The 23,755-nt window shown below is 42.6% G+C and overlaps 1 protein-coding gene across 2 annotated transcripts in view; it reads left to right on the plus strand.

Moving 5' to 3' along the window:
* Positions 1–20,744, plus strand: part of LOC141763039 (interleukin-1 receptor accessory protein-like 1) — a 258,379-nt gene extending 237,635 nt beyond the window's left edge. Inside the window, exons 9-12 of one of the 2 annotated variants that reach the window (XM_074627287.1) lie at positions 4,355–4,501; positions 12,885–13,055; positions 15,603–15,647; positions 19,518–20,744. In XM_074627287.1, coding sequence (XP_074483388.1) covers positions 4,355–4,501; positions 12,885–13,055; positions 15,603–15,647; positions 19,518–20,254 — 1,100 coding nt within the window. In that variant the 3' untranslated portion in view covers positions 20,255–20,744. The remainder of the gene's footprint in view (positions 1–4,354; positions 4,502–12,884; positions 13,056–15,602; positions 15,648–19,517) is intronic. The other variant, XM_074627288.1, reaches the window with a different exon arrangement.
* Positions 20,745–23,755: the final 3,011 nt, after the last annotated feature.

Genomic DNA, 23,755 nt, shown 5'->3' on the forward strand with positions numbered 1-23,755 from the left:
TTCAAGGCACTTCAGCATTGGCTTCACTTTTCAGCACACAGCATACAGTGTTTTACCATGAATCTAGCAGAGGGATATAGAAGCCTTGACATTTAATAATGGCATGTTGCAGCTTTGGAGGTGAAAAACACCATTTAATACCACAGCCTTTGCTCTGACAATAGAGTGAATCTCTTCGCAGCAATTTACCGAGTACAAAGAAGAACAACTAGCGGGACTCTGGGAATTGACCAGTTGTTTCTCGCCTCGGGGAGGAAAAGAAATGGGACAGTATTGTAGATAGTGCAGAAAAGCCTGTACATCCACCTCGGCTCGGGGAAGCATTAGTTTGAAGAGAAAGAAAAATCGCTTTCGCAGAGAGTCAGCCTTCGGTGTTGTGATGCCAGACAAGCTGTTTGACTGTCTGGCAGTGACCTCCCCCATCACAAACACACTCGCACACAAATCCTCCTTTGATCGCCGAACTCTCACTCAGACTTTTTTTTCTCATCTTTCATCACTGACTACTGTTGCCTCTCCCCCTCCTCCTTGTCTTTTTATTCAAGCAAACATTTTTGAGCTTTCCCTCTGATTTCGCCTCACTGAGGATGACTGTTTGAAAGTTGATTCCGCGATGATTTCAAACAGAGGATGCACACTTTCCGGCGCGGTTATATAATTTTTATTTTTTACCGAGGCTTGGGGGGTCTCTACAGCCTTAAAGTTGTCAGCGTTGAATACATTTACATAGATATTTCTCCTCTCTTTTAAGCTCGCAGCTTTGGATCCAGCTTTGATGGCAGCCCAGTTCCCCTCCATTTGCTATATTAAAGGGGTTTATGCTGCACAGTCGAATCTCAGAATAAACCGGAGAGGATTAGCCCGGTCCTCGCAGGATTGCGGGACCACGAGAAATCGCCCCGTGTTTTTTATTTTATTTGCTGCATCCACGGTGTGGTGCGGCGCAGTGCAAGGCCAGTCGGTGTTTACGCCGCCTTTCAAAACGCGTCAAAGTTTTCCTCGCTCGCCTCTTGAAGCTGTGAAAACCAGCACGACGCTCCAAATGAGTTTGCTCTGCGCAGCATCAAGCAGAATATGTCTTCACTTTCTTGTACAACTTCTTGTCGTGAAGAAGTTGAGGAGTCCTCCTGGCTAACTTTTTTTTTTTCCATATCCTCTGATACATTTTTTATCTCACAGCAGCAGCAGCATCTAGTCGACAGATGCGTATACTCTATATAACTAACTAACGTCTAGATTCTTGATTTGCGAACATGAGAAGCAGCAGACTCAGCTTTCACCGTTCTCACAGCTGCTCTCCTCTGTTTTATTTCGCCGTCCAACCCCCACTCTCTCCTCCTCGTCTCTCTTTTCATCCCTCTCCCTCGACAACGGAGAGAGAGATGCAGTTATAGAGGGAGAAAAGAGGGGTGATGAATCGCCTGATGCCATGTGGCTCCATCAAATCCGGCCTTCTAGTCGTGAGGAGCTAATTTGTCTTAATCCGTCCCACTGCAGCGCCGCAACAATACGGACGCCAGGCGGAGAAGAATTGGCCTCGTCCACTGTAATCTGGGCGAGCAGCTGGCTTGTTACACCGTCCAGATATCTGAGGAGTGTTCACTGAGGCGGGAGGGCAGGGCGGAGGTGGAGAGGGCGGCAAAGAGGAAGCGGCTCGCATCCATCTTCTCGCAGTGCTTGTTAGCCGCAACAGAAAACTAATTCAGGATTGAGACAAGAGGAGGAAGTCAGAGGCTCCACGGTGTGTTTGTTTGCTCTCTTGTTTGCGTACGTCCGTCCGTAAGTTTAGCTGAAGGTCGACGCTCCAGACAGGCGTGATGAAGCGGTGCGGGGCCACGCTCGTTAGCTCGCCGGAACATCATCCTTCATCATGGGAGCTGTCAGCCTGATGGCCGCCGCAGTGGAATGGGCATTGCGCACTCCAACGAGGTTAAACGCGCGTCGGTGATGGATGGAGATGGCGATGGCGATGCACGCGAGTCCTCCCCGTCCGTGTTTATGTGTGCGCGCGCGGCGATTCCAGCCTTTTTACTGTTGCCCATTAGTCAGCCAATGAAGGCTGACCACCCAGATTTTGCGAGGCGTAGCCAAGAGGAAACGTTGAACTGCCAAAGATGGAGTGACATCCGACAGGAAACACTGTAAAAAGCCTTGAAAAAGAGACAAGATCATGAAAAAGACGAAGCAAACGACTTGGTTTTTCAAGGCGAGTCGCTGGACCGCGGCGCTTAATGGAGCCCATTGTCCTGTAGTGTAAAATATCACCTTTCATCCCCCCGAATAACACGACTGGTCTCACTTCTACTGGATATTCAGTTCTGTCCTTCTTACACATTTAGAATAATGCGAGCGTAAAAGTGAAATATCAACAGTGAAGTCCTGCAGCTCGTTGAATTTAGCTTCCACTGATGCTTTTCATGAGTTCAGCCCGCAGTGATGACGGATGGCGGGGAGAACGGACCGCTCTGGGCGCTTTTTCCTCGCCTCGCGCCTCTCTGCAGCCGTACGCACATGTATAACCAATCTTCATAAGTGCGGCGGTCTGATCTGTCATATGCTATATTGTCGCGCCTCGATTTTTTTTTTATTATCCAATCAAGCCACGAGGCGTTAAGTGTCAGGTGTAGAAGTGGTTGTACTTTCATTCCGGTTAGAGCAACATGAAAAGATGGAGAGGAAAAGTAAGAAAAACTAACACAGCCGCAGGAGATGCCGTTCTCAAACAAATGTGGAGGAAGAATCATAAATAGCTAGCGCAACTTTCCTCATCCATCACGACTGCATCATGTATTATTTCGCGCGTATTGATGTTCGTCGGTTAGATTCCGGGCCCTGTGGATGCACGCCAACTTTAAGAGCAGAGAAATAAGTTGGAGGGGAAGATAGTGATGTGTAACTTTCTGACATTTTGTAGAATCTAAGAAGAGAATAAATATAGCCTCACAGCATCAAATGTCTGCAGTGAGATCAGAAAAACATAAAAATGATAAATGTGACAGTAAAAAGGGTCATCTTTCACACTATTCAACCAAACTAAAGTGCCTATAAATGTAATGATTTTAAATCAAATTTTGTGCGTTTGCTTTTTTAAAACTTGATCATAAATAGTAAAAATCTGACATTAGATAATGGATGGCTGGAGACAGCTCTGTCCACGGCGGTGTAAAAGTACAGCGTTGTGATCCGAGACTCTTTCGAGAGAAATAAGGGAATTGATCGCAGACCTTCAAATTCTGGGTCACCCAACAAGTGGAGAGACATCAAATACAAAGTCATCGTCTGCATTTCTTTTTTTGTCTTTTTCAGAAATGTGATAGATGGCATTTGCAGTTCTACCGAGTCCAAGAAAGACAGGGACATCTCAGGAGAATCTGGCAAATCACAGCCCATATCGACCCTTTTTCATACTCACTTTATGTGATTTGCAAGTTATCTGGCACTTAAAGGGGATATATCATGGAAAACTAACTTTTTTTTGTGCTTGTGCGCATACATTCGGGTATTTGGAGACAACACATTCTCACTTCCAACTTGTCAAATACCACCGTTTGGTCATTGCCCCTCGGCATCGGAGACTGACGCACGGGGTACCCCTCTTGCGTTACTGTATACAATATACGCTCGTTACATGCATAGTGTCCTTTCAAAATAAACGTCCGTTTTCACAGGAAGTTAGGCAACACAACCACTTAGGTAGAGTTAGGAAACGGTCGTGGTTGACGTTAACTTCACTAACTAGTGACTCATGGGACTCATGGTACTACGTGAAGTCACAGATTTCTTTTAGCCTCACACGGGGCACCAATAGTGGTCTCCTGGGTGTAAGTCCTGTGTTTGTGTGACCCATCCATCCCCCCTCTCGCCCACTCTAATCTAACTCTCACATGCTTAATACTACGTCACTTGCTCTGACCTCCACAAGTGTGTTTACATTGGCTTTAGTTGAGTGGGCTGTTTAGATCAGAAAACGTGATTCAACAAGCCAATCAGATTTGTCTCCCCTTCCTATGTCACATGCAGACTCATTCGAATATACCGTCCACAGCTTGAGAACTACCTTTGCAAAGGTGCACCATGTTTTTCTCGCAAGCCAATCAGAGCAGACTGGGCTTTTTCGGGAGGGGTTCTTAAAGAGACAGGTGCTAAAACGGAGCGTTTCAGACTGAGGGTGAATACAGGTATATTCAAACAGACAGTATGAGAAAAATAATGTGTTTTTTGAACAGAAGAAAGCCCAAATACAAGTATGAACCTGAAAATGAGCATGATATGTCCCCTTTAAACTATTCCAGAGTGCTTGTTTTCTTAGTTTACTTATTAAACTCCCTCTCTCTCACTGTGTTTGCCACATTAGCAGAGCTGATGTACACGGTGGAGCTGGCCGGAGGTCTTGGCGCCATCCTGATGCTGCTCATCTTCCTGGTGACGCTGTACAAGTGCTACAGGATTGAGCTCATGCTCTTCTACAGGAACCACTTTGGCAGCGAGGATATAGATGGAGGTAAGATGAGATAAAAACTTAATTTCCTTTGCGCCGTTATATAATAATCCTCCGTAATCTGTGATACCGCAGTGTTTTCTGTTTAGTGGGTGATTTCTAAAGCGCCTTCCTCTGCTGTGAAAGCATCCTTTGTTTCCTCAGTAGGCATCAAATCCCTAACCTGAGCAGTATCAGCGCTGCTCTGCATTTATTTTTACTCACACCTGGGCTATTTTTCATATCTTAAACCTGCATGTTTTTATGTAAATACGCACCTGTTTTATCAGTCTAAATGACGCAGAAAAGAGCCTCCCATAGTCCCAAAATTTCTGTCGGCAATTTGAGGGAATCTTCTCGACCCCCCAAAACTTTTATGCAAAAATATTCTGTAAACTGTCTCCTAAACAGCAGCGAGCGACTCCGGCTTTTGATGTGCTTCCTTTTTCTTTTCGTATTTGCATCCTTGTAAAAAACTAATCACAAGCCAGCCTTGTAAGAAATGTTCACGCTGGGTTTTGTTTGCTGACATCACAACGCATGACAACGCATGACTTCCCTCTCGCCGCGTTTCAGAGCCGCCAACAGGCAAAAGCTGCCAAGTTTAGCTTTAAAAGGAAGCCTTGATCACTTAAACACTGTGAATACAGCAGCTGCTGGTGACTTGCTTTGTATTTCAGGGGACATTTTGGTTGTCGTGTGTTTTCTTATTGTCATTCCAGTGGATAACCAGCGAAAATATTCTAGTTAACAGGATTTGTCAACCCCAGATATGCCGTATTTTTTGTATATCTTTGCGAGTTTTGGTGTCGTTTTGGTGCCTTTGAATCAAACAGCAATGGGAGAAACCCATTATAGTAGAGATTATTTTTTTCCAATGACAGCAGCCTCAAAAGACCGATCACATTCGAAGACCACTGTCAGCTTCTGCAAATGGCACAGTCATTGTCCACAATACTGTGCCACTTGCAGAAGACACGCAGCTCTGTTGATCACTCGTTAAATATAGTGTAACCCTGTTTTGTTACACAGCAGTATAGTGTCGGGAGTAAATATAGAGAAGACCACTGTACACAGAGAAAAAGACTTTCCAATTTGGCCCTGTTTATTGCACCCTAACAAGCATATGAGCAGTTTGAAATACTTTGACACAATTTTTGTAGAGCTCTGGAAAAGCTTTCACGCAGGCAATAATTTTATTTGACGATTGTAAACAGTAGAATTATAAGGAGGCTGCATTTTGTGGTGTAGTGGTAGTTTTTGTCAAAACGGCCTAAGTGGTGCAATTTAGCTTTTGTCGAAAGGGGAAGTTATTGCACCAGTGTCTTTTACTTACTAAAGTAGACAAGTTGAGGCAAAGAGAATATTAAAGGGATAGTTCGGGTGTTTTGAAGTGGGGTTGTATGAGGTACTTATCCATAGTCAGCGTATTACCTACAGTAGATGACGGTCGGCACGCCACCCAGTTTGGAGAAAGTTATCTCACGGAAGCAAAGCTGTCATTTGTACGCCATGTAGTCTGTACTGACTGCAATGTAAATGAGTCCACATAAATATGCTGTGCTCAGAGCTAGCGATGTAGAATAAAAAGTGAGAAAGACTGCTTTTTGCGGGCAGAAGGGGAGGTGGATGGGTCCAACAAACACAGGACCTTCAACCAGGAGACTGGTGTTTTGTTTTGTAAGTTACGTTAGTGACGTTTGTCACGTTTTTTCCGTAGTTATATTACGTTTCTTTTCTGTACATATTTTACTTAGTTTACGTACTTATTTTAAGCCCAACCATGAAGTTTTTCCTAAACCTAACTAAGTGGTTTTGTTGCCTTAACCTAACGGCGGACGTTACCCTAGTTTTGCTGCATGGCGTACAGATGACACACAGAAAGCCTAAAATGAATCCTCATGACATGCGGAATGTCCGTGTAATGTCGTGTTATTTATACGCCTTCCCGCGAGACCGGGTTGTGTTGTGTGACTTAGGTTTCGTCACACAATACAACCCGAACAAACAAACGAACCGATCGAGGCAGCAGTAGAACCAGCTACTCCCGTGTTCTGCGCGGTAAAATTACTGTTTTTTTCAATGGAGTCTGGTGGCTTTGGCGAGAGAAGAGATAACAGCTTCAGTTCCCGTCAGAAACATAGACCAGTGAAAATATTCTAAATATAGCATACACTAAAACTGATATTGTTTTTTTAGGTGGGCCTTTCTTTTAGGTGGCTAAAACACGTTCACAGCAGTACACTGCTTTGCTTCCATGCTGGTGCTCCTGTCTGTTTCTCCAAACTGACTGTCATCTACTGTAGGTAATACACTGACTATGGATCAGTACCTCATACAACCCCACTTCAAAACACCCAAACCATCCCTTTAAGTTAAGAGGGGTTGGGTTGTGATCCTGCACATGTATGTGTCTACTGTTGATGGTTTCCCATGTGTCTGCACAAGCAAGTGCAAGAGTGAAAGGATACTATATTCTGCTGAACACTCTAGAGACTGTGCAAATCCAAACACAGTCCCTGTGCCAGACAAAAGCATTAACTCTGAGGCCCCATCAGCAATAGTAAAGGGGAAAAAGCCCTCTGATTGGGCCTGGTGGATGAGTCTTGTCTTGAGAATGCATCAAACTGAGACAAGGAGCAAGTTTTAATTTGATTCCCCTGTAATGAGTCTCTCAAGCACCAGCGCTGCAATGAATTCAGGGGGAATGAGATTAGTTCGGAGAGGCTGAGGGACTGTACGTAGTGGAAAGAGAGACAGCCAGAGAGTTATGAGCGTTAAAAGGTAAAAAGCATTCCTCTCCTCTCCTCGTACATTCCCAGCTCTGCTCAACTGTGATGCCTGCTACATCAGACATTTCAATGAAAGTCATTACCGCTGGCTGTGTTGGGCTTTCGGCCCCCGGAAAAAGCAGAGCTTCGCCATAATGGATGGCCCGGAGGCAGTTGTGTTGAAAAAAATGTCGGGACTTGAACTTAATGCCAAACAGCAATTGTCTCCTTTAATTGTGCCACCCGAGTGAGTGCTTGGAGAGAGAAACAGATTTTCAATTTGTTCTCCAGTATAAGGGGATCAGGTTCAATAAGACACAGCGCGCTGCCTCCCGGAGCTCTCGGGAGACCCCTTGATACTTTCCTCCGCGCCGCGGTCGATTAGATCACTTCACTGCCACCTCTGGCGCGCGCCCATTCACAAGCGCGCACGCGCTCGCACCTGCACTTCGCAAGTCATCACCAGTACTGCAGGTGAATAGCGAAGGATAAACTGGAAAACCAGTTGAGTGGAGACAAAGCTTTGGCAGGAAGGTGGTTAACGGAGATCTCATCTCTATGGTAACCGCTGCACTGACAGGGAGAAGTAGCGGCATGTAGTTGCACACACATAGTTTTCATAAATAAAGCCCTTAAGCCAGTGTCTTGGATGCACACAGATCCCCCCCGCCCCCAACATAAATCTGCACACACTGCCAAGAAAGTGCTTGTGTTTCACCGTGGCCACTCGAAGAACTAATTGAACGCCTGCCTCCCTCTTCTGCCAGATGTAAAATTGTAAGCTCTACGTAACAATAGGACGGACTGTCAGCTATTTGTCAGCGCCACTATTTAGTTAAAGACCGCTCAGTTGTCACATTGTGTGGGTGTCAGTGGAATCAATAATAGGCTTCATGATGACAACAGCCGGGCGAGCTTGTCAAGGAGGTGGGAACTCATCAACGCTCCGCCATAAATACGAATGTCAGCGTTGTCAGCGCGCCGTGGAATTATGAGGCCTCCCCGTCTGTGTTCGGCGTAGTTTGGAGACACTGAGCGTTAATAGTTTTCCCATCTCGCACGCGGCGACTGTAATGCATCCCGTTTAATTTGCATATTTAAGACGCAGAGGTAAGCATCACAAAAGGAGCTCATTTGTAATCGGAAGGTCAATTGATGTTGTCAGATGTAATGAAAAACAAAGGAGACGAATGGAGAGTTTACACGAAACCGCTTCTGTCAGGGCTTCACAGATAAATATATAGACACTGTATTTTAGAAATTGTAAAACTGGACCGTTGGTCGGACAAAACAAGACATTTGAAGGAATCACCTTGGGCTCTGAGTAGTCGTGATGGGCATTTGGTAATTTCCTAGGATGTTTGCTTGAATTAACTTTGTAATTTGGCACTAATTGTCGAGGAAATATGAGCGTCCTTGAAAGAAAAGTTCCATTTAAACCCCAGTACATCATGTATTTGTCGTTGGAAACTTTAATCTCCATATTTGTTGAGTTCTTGCATGTAAACACATTTCACATTTATGTATCTTCAGGTGACCAATGCACTGACTAAAAGACTCTCCTGGTTACAGAGCAGGTATTTGGAATTAGTTAAAGAGGACCTATTATGCTTATTTTCAGGTGCATGCTTGTATTTGGAGTTTCTACGAGAACATGTTTACATGCTTTAATGTTCAAAAAATGCTTTACTTTTAGCTCTTGCCCCACCCTCTTGAAAAGCCCAGTCCGCTCTGATCGGTCAGCTGCCCCACTCTGAGACAGTGTTCAACCGAACCAAACTCTTCGGACTCCGCTCCAGCTCCGCTCCTAACTAGCTTTGTTTGAGGGAGTGCCAAACTAGCTGCTAGGCAGGTATTATGCAAATGTGTTACTTGGTGACATCACTACGTTACGGGTGAAAAGGCGGGACTTCAAGCGAGGCGTTTTAGGCAGTTCAGGAGCAGTGTTGCCGTGGACTTTGGGCTTTGTAACTTTGCAGACATTTTACATGCACAAAAAACTATATAACACACTGAAGGAAAGGGAAACAAACATAATAGCTTCTCTTTAATTGGACTTTAAAACTTTAGACTTCTCTTTATTCCATAAAAAACCTTCAAAGAGTATATTGAAATAGTTATGCAAAAAACATCTCTCATCGTCAAAACCAGGACAATCTAATATATAATTATACCCCTCACCTTCGTCGCCTGTCAAACAGAGTACAATGTACCAATTTGACAATCTGTTTTCCCTATAATTACTTCTAAATTACATTCTTTCTAGGAAACGTCTTGGAAATGATTCAGAGAATGCAAACCTTTTTTTCTGACATCCTATCGACTAATAATCATCAGTCGCAGCCCTCTATAACCTCATGTAGCTGTTTGTTAGTTCTGGAAAACAAAACGCCATGTTTAAATGTACTCAGCCAGTCATTAGCAGTCCGCCCCGTGTGCTTTTGTAGCTTCAGAGTTAAGTATGTGTGTTACGTTCCAATTTACTCTCCATTAAATGTAATGAAGCCCAGAAATATCCCAGAGATTACGCCTCCAATTCTCTTGGCGCTCTCCGGCGCGAGTTCAGGAGTTCACAATCTAACTGTGGGCTCTCTATGCACTCGCATACATTACCACCCGCCCCTCCGAGCGCGGTTGAGCGTCAGCTCCTCTGCAGTCGGCATGTGGGACGGAGGAGTGCTGGGATGCGGTATCGGAGGTGTGCTGCGCTCTCAGATACACCTCACCGGTTTCTTGTAAGGAGTGACTCCTCAAGGTGCAACAGCGGGGTCATTCCGCCTTCGAGATTCACCCTCTTTCTCACTACAGACGAGTGAATCAGCTCCACGGAAATAGCCCCCGATCTGCCTACACAGCTTTCATTTAAATGCTACCACAGAAAAACAGAGAGGGAGATTTATGTCGCCGAGAAGTAGAATATAAGCCTCAGTTATTTCTACTAAGTGATTACGAGGTTACATTTCAATTATTTTTACGTGTCCCCGATGTAAAATGAATTGCGTGTTATAAAACGAGTTTGATTAATTACGTAGTGCCATGTACGAGTGCCAAATGTCAAGATTACCCACTGGGAAGTGAGTGAATCTTGTTGACAGTGTCACGGCCCAGAGAGAGGCAGGAGTGTAAAATGGAGAGGATATTAAAAGATAAAAAAGGGATACTGTGCTGAGGATTGATCCCTCCTCTTGAACTTCCTCTCTTCTCGACCCGGCTCTCTCATCCTCAGCTCCCTTCTTCTGCGGTGTTGTGACGGGTTAAACATCACCTCACGACACCAGCGCTGCAGGTGGCCTCTACAAAGCAAAGGGACCAGAATCATAATGAAGACAGGAAGTCGTAGATCCAAAGCCTGCTCGTGTCTCTAATGAGTTTCCCCCTCAAAGGCTGTGTTCACATCGCAGCTCAAGAGTGTCCCAATTCTGATTCCCCCCCTCCTTTTGTGGCACAGATATGAAGGTTTTAGTGAATAAAGAAACACATAGAATCTGATATTTTTGTTTCCTTCTGATGAATATGACCCCGAAATGTGACATATCTGATTTGTGGCTGATCAACAGCAGTCGCAACTGGCACATCAGAATCAGAAAGGGCCAGTTCACCAAAATCACAGCTTACTAGTAATTCAGTTTTATGCACAGGGACTATTTCTTTGGTAGAAAGTTGTTCCATTGAAAACAGTTTGCTGTAGATTATCTTGAGTAACCAGGGAAACACAATCCTCTATTCTCTATTTCACACCAGACTGAGAAAACCATTTCTTTATGGATCTTGCTTTGTGCCTAGGGGTATTGTTATATAGAAGCAGAAAAGGGCCACCTCCAACTGTCAACACAAAGTTGTATTTGTCTAAAATTGTAAGTTGTAGCATAAAGACTGAAACTATGTTGCCTAGTTAACAGCCCCAAGATCAAAAGTACATAAATATGCAACCCTGTCTCTTACAAAATTACATTGCCATACAACTAAACTGCATTCTCAACTACATTTCAAGGGAAACGTATTTTCTCCCGGATTACGGTCACAGTTATAAACACGTGGTTAACGTGTTAACGGTTGTAAATGGAAATAAAACAAAACAAAAACGCAAAGAAAATACTTGGTTAGGTTTAGGCAACAAACTACTTGGTTAACTCAAAACTACTTGGTTATGTTTAAGCAAAATACTACTCTGTTATGTTTAAGCAAAGAAAGCTACTTGGCAACAAAACTACTTGCTTACGTTAAGGCAACAAAACTACTTGTTTATGTTTAGACAAAAAAAGCTACTTGGTTATGTTTAGACAACAAAACTACTTGGTTACGTTAAGGCAACAAAACTACTTATTTATGTTTAGGCAACAAAACTACTTGGTTACGTTAAGGCAACAAAACTACTTATTTATGTTTAGGCAACAAAACTACTTGGTTACGTTAAGGCAACAAAACTACTTATTTATGTTTAGGCAACAAAACTACTTAGTTATGTTTAGGCAACAAAACTACTTGGTTATGTTTAGTAAACCATCATGGTTTGGCTTAAAGTAACTATGTATGTTACTTAAATTAAAATAAGTGAACGTTGACTTTTGGTTTCACATGTGACACGAACAGCGGTCTCCTGGGTGAAAGTCCTGTGTTTGTTTGACCCATCCACCCTCCCGACCTCCTCGTTACGTGGACTTCTGCAGACATTGATTAGAAACGTATTTGTGATACGTCAAAAACAAACGTAATCCGGGAGAACATACGTTTCCCTCGAAACGTAATCGACAAAGCAGTTTAGTTGTATGGGAACATCATTTTTAAAAGACCAGGCTGAAATACGAGGCCAGTGTCCACATTCTTTAATACAGTGGCCATGTAATGTCAAAAAAAGATCCTCTAGGTTGAGGACTACATCACTCTAATTGATAAAGCGGTTTGATTGTTCAGTTAGCTTTGAGCACCGCATTGGAGTTGAGTTGTTACTGCAGGAGCCAGAGGCTGTTATCTCCTTCCTGAAGTACTCAGAGGCTCTGGGATATCTCACTTCCATGTCTTCCACCCTCCTGACTCATTGTGCTGAAGTGCTCCAGCTCGAGAAGAAACATTAAAGTCTTTCCCTCACTCCTCACTTTCCGTCTCTCCGCTCACTCCTTTCAAATCCGTCATCAATCAGCGCTTTCATGTGGGTGATGGAGCCACGCCATGTGTCGGCCTCGCAGGCAATGTTGGGCATTTAGCTCAGGCTGGAGTCTAATTTGTTTTGCCTGCAGTGGGCAAAGCAGCTATCAAGGTAACATTATTCGTCAGTGGGGACGGAGCTGTAATGAAAAGCACTCAGATGGGCAGAAGTGCCCAGAGGTCAGTGTAATGGAGGCGTCCTGTCTCAATGAAGTCTCCCAGTGAATGAATAGCTCTCCGTGCACTAGTATGAAAATAGATTGCGAGGATCTGGGGCACAGCAGCGCATAACTTTGCTGACCAAAGCAGGAAACATGTCCAAATCATAAAACATATACGCTTTTAATTGGAGCAAAGTGGTTTTGGGAGCTTCTTAACACCCATGCACGAAGCGATGCGCATATTCTAGGGAGCACACTTTCTTTTATTCGGTTTGCCGAGACTCTAACAAACCCTGTTGGTGTCATCTCCGTCTCCCCCCCTTCTACCTGCAGATAACAAGGACTACGACGCTTACCTGTCCTACACCAAAGTGGACCCGGACCAGTGGAGCCAGGAGACCCGGGAGGAGGAGCGCTTTGCCCTGGAGATCCTCCCCGACGTGCTGGAGAAGCATTATGGGTATAAACTCTTCATTCCAGACAGGGACTTGATCCCCACAGGAAGTAAGCTCTCTTCTCTCGCGGCGATGTCAAGTTGTGTCGAATGTTTTTTTTTTGTCGCTTGGTGTTGCTCGTGTTGTCAGTGCCGTGGTGATGATGCCTTGTTTGTGATGCATTTGTGTTGTGGCGTGACTAGACCGTCATTACCTTTTAATCCGATCATTACAAAGTGAGCTTCTTCTAACCACTGGCTGAACCGAAGCGGATCAGTAGAAAAGGTGGAATTTAGGGGTTCTTCAGTTACATTTTTTGTTAGGAAAATAATAGGAAAACAAAAGTAGAGAGTCATCATTTTGCATTATTTCTTTAGTTGAATACAACCTGCTTGTAAGCAATAAGATATGCACTTAATAAGCATCACATTCCAGCTTATAAAGGGAACAAAGTTGCAGTTGTGGCAACGCAGACATCACATTAGCGTGAGAGAAAGTCTGTAGTAGTGATTCCCAATCAGAGGTACTTGTATTCTAAGGGGTACTTAACAGTCAGGAGGCAAATCCATACATTTTTAGCTCGGTAAGCTGCACAAATAAAGCTAAAAAAGTACCTGCACACTGCTATCTTGCTCTCAGTTCTTCTTTAATTCTGCATGGACTTCACAATGTTTCGACCACAGACCTCAGATAAAGACAGCAGCGTGCAAGTACTTCTTTTCACTGCGTTGGTACTTCTGCAGTTGCCAGAGGGTACGTGGAATGTCTAATAGTAATGTTAAAACAGTTACGACACTTAAAAAACCTGCAGTAGGCTGGATGTTTTTGGGCATCATTGGGCACATTTCAACTGTATGGAAATATAGTGAAGCAACATCCAGATTGTGGATTCAAATGACGGGTCGCGTCGATGAAGTGTAAGATCATCTGATAGAACCAAGGGGGTACGTCTGAAGGAAAAAAGGTTGCTGCTAAAAAAAACACCTCCAATCGGTGGTTCGACTTGTGGCCGTCAAAGGAACCTTTATGTTATCACAATAATCTTTTAGGGTCTCCAAAGTATCCCCGTGTTCTTAGCAGCGCCTCTGAAGAACCCCTGTAGTTTAGTCTGGCTCTGTTTTAATGGTTCCTCCCTACGCATGCTGTGCAGGGAGGCCGTATATTAAGAAACAGGTTTGAAGAGCCTCTGATTGCATGTTTCATGAATCCGACACTAACAAATAAGACATCGGTATCAATCTATTATAATCACCCGACAAAAATAGTTTTGAGGAACAGTGAATATCAGCTCAATTAATCTGAGGAATGTGTCACTCATAGCAGAAAATAGTAATAAAAAGAAAAGTGTAATAATTACAGTATGCAATTTTTAGCCTGTACATGTGAATATATTAATAGATAAATCATACTTGACTGAAAATAATTTTAATTAACGTTAGAAAGAATCGTTTATAAAGTGCGCATTAGGTTTAGTATAAGTGTTGAGTGCAGCCCCTCCTGCAGTCAGACCCGCTCAGGCTTCCTTTGTGAAAGTGAATTATGCAAACATGTCCTTTATGCCTTAATATACTCACTAGAAAAGGTCTGGATTTAATAGTTTCTCCTTTATGCACGCAAGTATTTAAAGTGCATTGTCTACACAATGTAAAGCCTGTGGGAAGCGTAATAGCCTCAATTACATATACAGCATAAAAGTGGCGGAAAAGGAGCCAACCCTATTATTACATGTCCTGATCCAGCTCCATACTGTACCTCTGCATGCCGCTGTGTAACGATGTCAGCTGTACAATCCAAAAGCTCTTTATGCATGGATATTAATGCATGTTTTGCCACCAGTATATTTCTAATGGAGCGTCTCACCATGCCCCGTGCTTATCTTTGATTAACTCATCACACAGATGAGTTTGATAATATCATTATGCTATTAGCCTCCATTTGAATACTTGCATCTGCCTGTCTTCCCCGCACATACCGCCATTACTAATTACGCTCCTCCTCAGTGGCGTTGCGCCAAGGTTATAAACTGAATCCCTCGCTGTGATTATGTGCTCGATGCGAAAGGGGGACTGTTGTAATATGGGAAAGATGGCATAAAAATGCAAGGATTTGAGAGGAATCTAAAGTGCTCGGCGGCACAGCTCGCTGGCTTATTGTGTCCGCGTATAAACATTTAGTTCCCATTGGGAATGTATTAGCATCTCAACAGATGATATAATAAAGCATAATCCACGGCTATAGATAAACACAGTTTGGCCATTTGGGGTTTTAACACGTGTCAACAATCCTCCTCCTGAGCTGCTGATAAGTAACGTGTTATTCCACAAGATGCTGGATTATTTTTAACATGTTAAACATCTAACCATTCTGATAGATTTCTTTAGTTTAGACTGAACTCCTGCCGCCAAAATGAAAACACTTTTCCTTGTCTTTTTTATGCTACACGTCCCATATTAAACTGGAATAAACTGGCTTGTACAATCGCCAGTGGACCACCAGAGAAACACAGTTTATGCCAGAGCCCACATGTCCCCACATTGACAGAACTGTTTGATTTTTTTTAAATATGCTTTTCTGCAAATCTTTTGATCCTACTTTGAATGTAAATATCTATGTTTAGGTTTCACCAATGATCATTTCCAGGATGACACAAGACTACTTAGAGGTACTTTTTTTTTCCCCAGATTTTTAACGCTCGTGTCAACACACACTGGTGCAGATTCTCTCATCCAATCAGTAATGTAGAAAATCATTTTGGTAACACTCATAATTTGGCTTTATAAGTGGTTAATGGTCTGGTTAGCCATTATTACTTCACTAATAGATTATTTGTTAATTAAAGAGGACCTATTGTGCTCATTTTTAGGTGCGTACTTGTATTTGGGGTTGCGACTAGAACATGTTTACATCTTTTAATGTTAAAAAAAGGCTTTATTTTTCTCATACCGGCTGTGCTGCATCATCTTTTTTCACCCTCTGTTTGAAACGCTCCGTTTTAGCGCCCGTCTCTTTAAGGAAAGCCCAGTCTGCTCTGATTGGTCAGCTGGCCCACTCTGTTGTGATTGGTTAATCAAACCAAACTCTTCAGACTCTGCTTCAGCTCCGCTCTAACTAGCTTTGTTTGAGGGCGTGCCAAACTAGCCGCCAGGCAGGTATTATGCAAACGTGTTACTTGGTGACATCACCACGTTACGGAAAAAAAGGCAGGACTTCAAGTGAGGCGTTTCAGGCAGTTCAAGAGCAGTTTTCTCTTTTTGGCGTGGACTTTGGGCTTTGTAACTTTGCAGATATTTTCCATGCACAAAAAAACTATATAATACACTAAAGGAAAGGGAAGAGCACAAAAGCATAATAGGTCCTCTTTAACCATTTATAAAGCCATTAGTTTCAACTTATAAAGCCTTCATGAATCATGAATTATTAAATGTTTTTCACTCGCATTTACCTGAATTACAGATTAGTCACACTGTTTATTTTTGCTTGAGAAGTTAAATGTGTGGGGTTCACTGCATCAAAACTATTCAAACAGACTGCCAGTCCCATAAATATATTCAAAATGTTTTGTTTTGTCTAAACTTTATAGCTACACATGGTCCCAACAACCACACATCAAATACTTTTGACTGACTACTGGACTACTTTCTACCTGGAATCATGATGCCACAAAACACATCAAATTCAGGTTGAAGCCCAACTTATAAAAACACAATCAGTCTTGATAGTCTTGTGACTTAAGGGGGGGAGACTTTGACGATCTTTCGGTTTGTTGTACGGTGGCCGATGTCCGCTGAGGGTGTAGCTGTGGCTTCGTTGGACCAAATCTGTAGTCGCTGATTGTGCCAGCAACTAAATTTGAGCAGATTTCTGCAGCGTGGAAGTTGGAAGTCAGAGAAAAATCAGAGATAAAATATGGAGGAAAGATGGCCACAATATTTTTCATTGACTGACATACATGCCAGTCTAGTATGGAGGACGGAACCTGCCAAAAATAAACAAATAAATGGCTCGATAAATAAATTTACCATTAAATACACCAAAAAATAATGTTAAAAATAAATGTAGTCATTAATTAATTGTTAAAATGTGACATAAATTGATATTTGTTTTAATTTTGTTCTTTATTTATTTGCCTTTGTATTAATTCCCCTATCTATCTATCTACTATACTATTTAATTTCCCCTTTTATTTATTTATTTATTTATTTTGGCAGCTTTTGTCCTCCATAGGTAATAGCTGTGTAGCATAGGGAATGAGCTCTAAATACAACTTTACATTTCAAAAGTTTTTTGTATTTACACCTCATGCATTTGTTAGATGATATAGACTTTGGCTGTATACCAAAGTAATACTGTGAAATATCTATAGTTAATTATGTTTTGCTGACAAGACTTCCTTAATACCATTGTACTACTTAGAACAGTCACAATGGACTTGTCCCTGTAAAAAAATTAGAGAAACTATAGAGAGCAGGGCACCAGTGATTTTCTGCCTGGTGTAATTTAGCGTTGATTTTGTTTTTATGTAGACAGGAATCAATTATTACACATGCACCACTTTGATTGTAAAGCTTGTGAGGTCTCTGAAAGCAGGAAATTGAATCTATAAAGCTATAAAGTGTTACCAGACAAGGCATATTTACTTTCAGCTTAATCAATCCAAAACATAAAATGAAACTACGCCTCATTAGCTAATTATATAGTATCCATTTATCCGCTCCCATTTGTTTTATTCATGATAAGATAAAAGGAAAAACTTGTTTTTCGTCTGATTTCTTGAACCCAAAGTGAATAAGCTCGAACCCTACTGGGGAGTTTTTCAGCTCCGGGGACGCGTTGTGACGAATTACCGCATAAGGACCAATTACGGAGATTGACTTGTCATGTTGAAGTAAAAGGAGGCGACTTCGGATCCAAGTTTGCTCTAATCAGGTCCTTCTCATCGCGAAGCCTCGGGCGGAGCGTGACATGAAAGACAGAGTTCATTCTGAGAGACATGGAGAGGAAGGACGGAGAGGAGATGTGGCGTTTGTTTGCTTAAAGACCAGCAAGATATTATTCACACAAACACACACACTCAGTATCTTGCTGACTCAAAGAAAGAGGGAGGAAGGAAAACACATTTTCTCCACACACACACACACACACACAAGAGGGTCGTAAGCTTTGATTGGGAAGTGAAGGCCAGTTAATCCCGTCTACCTGCTGCTGAGGAGCCACTCTGTCTTTGTCTCTGCCAAGAGAGGCTAAAAGCAGGCTTTAGCTGCACACACACACTTCCTGACACCCACCAGGACAGGCCTGGAAACAGTTCATCGTGTTCATTATTACGCCACCAGCTGTCATTAGGGACGCGAAAACAATACTTTATTTACTGTAAAGTCACATTTATTTTGTCTTAAAGGGGAACTACGGCCATTTTCAATATTCATACAGTACATGTTATTCCTACGGTCTAAGATCGTCTAAAAAATATTAGCAAACATGAACAACTGTCCTAAATCCAAAAACTAGAGCGCTAAAACTCAAACTTGTGATGTCATCATGTATAAAGTGTGTTTAAAGGGGACTCTTATTTTATTCTAAAACCTTTCAACTTTAATACTTCAGACCTGTTTTATAGTGATAAACAGAAACACATGTCAATTTGAATCATGTTAACACCACTTTATTTTCCCCTGATATTCCCGTCGCTGTCGCTCGATATAACTGTCATCATATTTTCTAAACCCAGGGGTATGTTCTCAGTATATGGGAACATTTTCTGCAATACAATAGAATAAAGCTCATTTGGGTATGATAAAAAAGTAAACAAACATTTTGCGGATCCATAAAATCAGTCTCCCATTCATTGTCTATGGGGCAACTGCAGACTTTATACTTGATGACATCACGAGGTTGAGACTAACTTCTCTGGTTTCTGGCGTCGAGAGAGAGTAGCTCACGTTCACAAATATTAATTGAACTTTCCTCGGCCTTGGGAATAACATATTCTTAATTTAGGCGGTGTTCCCCTTTAAGACGCAACTGTAGGTCCACGTTGCTTGGCTTTGAGTGTTTTATGTTTATTGTCATCTTCTAGTAAAACCCCTTCCTCTTGTTTTTGTCTATAATGCTGCACATCTTATTATTAAGTGCTGCAGAAGATGTTTATTTGAGTTAGAATATATCTATTTTATCTTCACTTAATGTGTCAATATCCTCATGAATAAATCAGCGGTACTGTAGATTTGACTGTAGAGTTCCTCAGATGTTTAATTTAAAACGACTCCTTTAAAAATCACGTTTCCGTCTAAAAATTAATTGGATTTGGTTGTTTGAAACTTTGATTAAAGGGAGTAAGCAGTCGCTACGAGGCCAAGAGAGTTCTTCAAATAGCCCGAGTGATATGTTTCATCATATTTTCATCAACCATAAGCTCTGTGTACTCTCATGTACGATTAAAGTTATCTTAGCAAGTAACAAGCAAGTAGAGAATATGCTTTTTTCATTTGTACTTATGCAAAGTTATCTATCTGTCTTTGTGTGTGTATTTTAGCCTACATCGAGGACGTAGCGCGCTGCGTGGACCAGAGCAAGCGACTCATCATCGTCATGACGCCCAGCTACGTGGTGCGGAGGGGGTGGAGCATCTTTGAGCTGGAGACGCGGCTGCGCAACATGCTGGTGACCGGCGAGATCAAGGTCATCCTGATCGAGTGCGCCGAGCTGCGCGGCATCATGAACTACCAGGAGGTGGAGGCCCTCAAGCACACCATCAAGATGCTGACGGTCATCAAGTGGCGCGGGCCGTCCAGCAACACGCTCAACTCCAAGTTCTGGAAGCAGCTCCTCTACGAGATGCCTTTCAAGCGCATGGAGCCCCTGAGCATCTCCCACGAGCAGGTGCTGGACGTGAGCGAGCAAGGCCCGTTCGGCGAGCTCCAGACCGTCTCGGCCATCTCCATGGCGGCGGCCACCTCCACCGCCATGGCGACGGCGCACCCGGACTTGCGCTCCACCTTCCACAACTCTTGCCACACCCAGATGAGGCAGAAACACTATTACCGTAGCTACGACTACGACATGCCGCCGGGCGGCACGCTCCCGCCGCTCCCTCCGCTCGCCACGCTGGGCAGCCAGCACACCTACTGCAACATCCCCATGACGCTCATCAACGGACAGCGGCCGCAGTCCAAGTCGCCGCGCCAGCAGAGTATGGAGGAGGCCCACGGCAACAACGCCATGCTGCCGCTGCTGCCCAGGGAGACCAGTATATCCAGCGTGATCTGGTGACAGACGGCGCCGAGCCGGGTAGACTATACGATGTCCGTCACAGGGAGGACGCACTGGCACTTGGACCCTGAACGAACCGGAGCCAGGTGGACCTGAATGGCACTAAGCTACTTGCTGCTGTTGAATTTGCACCAGGAAACATCAGGGGGAGGGCGTCAGACGCGCTGGGGGATGGAGATGGTGGCAGATTTTTTGTTTCGTTTTGGTCCAATAAGAGCTTTTATTGAAACTGAACAACAACAAAAAAAGAGAACTTTTTTGTATGCCTGTATAAACACTCACGTAACACAAGCCAACACCTATGATCATTTACCCAGAAAGTCAAGGAATACAGGGTCCTGTACATACGTTTTTCTAATTCTTTGTAGCATCAGTGTTTGGGACTTCTTATGTTTTACCATCAGTTGGGACTTTTTTTTTTTTGTTTCCGTTTGTACAAAAGTGAAGCAATGGCCTGTGAGATGTTTTGGATAAACCGTTGTTACCTTTATCTTAATTTGTCGGCTGGTGTAGTTTATAAAGCTTTGGGATTTTTTCCGGGAGGGTGGGGTCGTAAAAGTGGCAGCCTTCAGGAGAACGATTCGGTTTGGGATTCCCGGGAGTTTTCAGTTTCCGCCGGCTGCTGTTAAAAAGGGTTGAGAATCTGGACTCAACCAGAATATGCAAAACATGGAGTCCAGAGCGCAGGGATAAAGATGGCTTTCGGAAAAGTCATATCCGCGAAGGAGGATATGAAGAATATGGTGCTAGGCTTCACATCTCTCTGTTTTCTCTCACATTTACTTTTGAAAAAAAAAAAAAAAACAGCCTTGCTATTTACCTTAACAGATGATTATATCACCGAGAATTAATTATGTGTATTATTTTATGAAAAAAGAAAAGTCTATTTTTGTAACTGAGGGATATTTGCTTAGAGATGTTATAGCTATAAAGTTTCTGATAGAAAGGAATTGGGGGAATAAAAAATGTTTTGTTATGTGGAACTGCACAGCTCACGTAAAATCGATAGGTCATTCACTAAATGTCTTATATTGCAAGAGAAAAAAAAGTGTTTTCATCATTAAAAAGAGGAGTTTTGACATTTCAAACAGAAACCACGGATTGCAGCTCAGCAGGCTTTTTATGTTCGTTGATTTCGCAGGCGTCGCAGTTGATTTAACGAGGACGGAGCTATCGACGATGTCAGTGCAGATGGACGGGAGAGAGGGAAAGCCATGACATCCGGTGTCACCTGAAGCATTTACTCTACCTGGTTTTCCTCTGAAGGACCAAACAAAGCCAGGGCTAAACAAGTATCTCTGTTATTCATTTCCTCCTAAATGACAGCTCTGTTATTTGTCTGCCATTCCCCCTGTCGACAGGAAACAATGTTGTCAGTCGAGTCGCGCTAGCGGATGAATACAGCGGGGCTTTCGCGTCTTGGTCGGCCCCGGCTGCTCGGCACTGCCGCGGTGACGGGAACGTAGGAATATAGGGGAGAACGGGGTCGGTCGTCACACTTTTTACTTTCATTTAAAACCCTCCAAAACTGTATCCTTAATAGATTCAATTTCAATGTGTAATTGAGCCTAAAGTGTCAGATAGGAATGGAGTGATCTTACTCTCCTTTAGCTTATTCTGTTCAAAAGATATGGACTTGTGACAACTATCCCCATCGTGGGGTTGGTTGATATTTAGATTTATATCCCCTGCATCGAGAGAACATAAACAGGAAAAAAAAATGTTTGTATCCTTATATAATAATTAGGGCTGTCAATCGATTTAAATATTTAATCGCAATTGATCGCAAATGAATCGCACATTTTTCATCTGTCCAAAATGTACCTTAAAGGGAGATTTGTCAAGTATTTAATATCTTGAGGTCCAGAGGTCAAGGGACCCCTTTGAAAATGGCCATGCCAGTTTTTCCTCGCCAAAATTTAGAGCAAGTTTGGAGTGTTATTTAGCCTCCTTCACAACAAGCTAATATGACATGGTTGGTACCAATGGATTCCTTAGGTTTCATATCATACCAGTATCTTCACTCTAGCTTTAAAACTGAGCTCACTACAACCTAAAACAGCAAGCTGCGTTAATGCGTTAAAGAAATTAGTGGCGTTAAAACAAATTTGCGTTAACCAACCCCGAAAATAATGTGACAAACATCCCCAACTGGGATTTTTTGTTAGCGACTAAGCTAAACTATAGCTCTCCCTTCATACTTTTTCATGATAATACTTTCAGTACCAACATTTTCTAACTAGAGAGCGAGATCTAATGAATGTGACAACCAACCCCGTTCTCCCCTATAACGACCATAATGGTGGAGAGTTTCATTCCAAAATGAGCCTCAAAACATCTGAAATACCTTCAAAGAGTTATTTAGTTATTAATATTAAACATGTAATCAATTCTATTTTTGACCTACTGACCTTTTAGAATGAAACCCTTCCAAATACAATGTAATTAATGCTCAAGAGAGACAAGAATGTATTTTAAAAATGCAAATGAAATCCTGGAGTATTTATAACTATACTATAGAAATGCTATTTAGAGCAAGTTAGACCAAAGCAAGCTACAGCGAAGCATTCTCAGTCACAAAACGGTCCTTTTTTCTTCCATCGAGATCGGTACGATTTCATCGAATCATACGAAACAAGAGCTATACTCACATATCCACAGAAGGCGGCCCGTGTACTTAACTCCTCCTGCAGCTGTGCCACATTATTTGTTCTTCAAGAAACTAACCTCATACTAAAATACCTGCAGCATCTCAGAGATGTTTCATTTAGTGCCATAAAATATGCAAAAGTGATAAACAATAAATGGAAAAAGTGTGTTTTTTTTCCCCTTTTATCTTCTTGCAGTCTTCAGTTTTTTTTTACAGAATATTTCAGAACAGGCCTGTGTTTTTAAGTTTCAAAGTCGAGATCTTTCAATCAACCAATAATTTGTAAGGCCTGTTTTTAACCACCTCAATCAGACCTTCCCCCCTATGAAAAGTAAGATTCAAGAGCACTATTTCTGAGCTCTGTGTGTAAATATAAGACAATAACGGGATTAAAGATGAAGACAATCGAGCCATATCCATGAAACCAATGGTCATTATTCACAAGGCCTCTCAAAGCAGAAATACTAATCCTGACTGGAGGTTAACGCGTCGAATCGATGAGATTTTGACAGGAGTCTGGCACGTCTCCTGCTTTGGGAAGCCGTGTGAATACAAACGTTTTCTAAGTGGGCCGATACACGTTTTTTGTTTCACGATGAATTGTTCCGGCGACGCGGCTTTTTGACGATAAAGACGACGATGACGAATAACAATGACAATATATAGCACAGAATTATTCCAGGCACTTTCACGACTCTCGAGACGTCTCTCCTGTTTTCTGATTTATTTTCTATTATGTATCTGCAATGTTCATTAAAAAGAGATACTGTTATTATTAATAAAACCACATTTACGGTAATGTGATTTCTCTCTGCTGTGTGTGTGTGTGTAGAGAGAGAGTGAGTATTTGT

The sequence above is a fragment of the Sebastes fasciatus genome, chromosome 24 (assembly GCF_043250625.1).
Source record: "Sebastes fasciatus isolate fSebFas1 chromosome 24, fSebFas1.pri, whole genome shotgun sequence".
Classification (NCBI taxonomy): Eukaryota; Metazoa; Chordata; class Actinopteri; order Perciformes; family Sebastidae; genus Sebastes; species Sebastes fasciatus.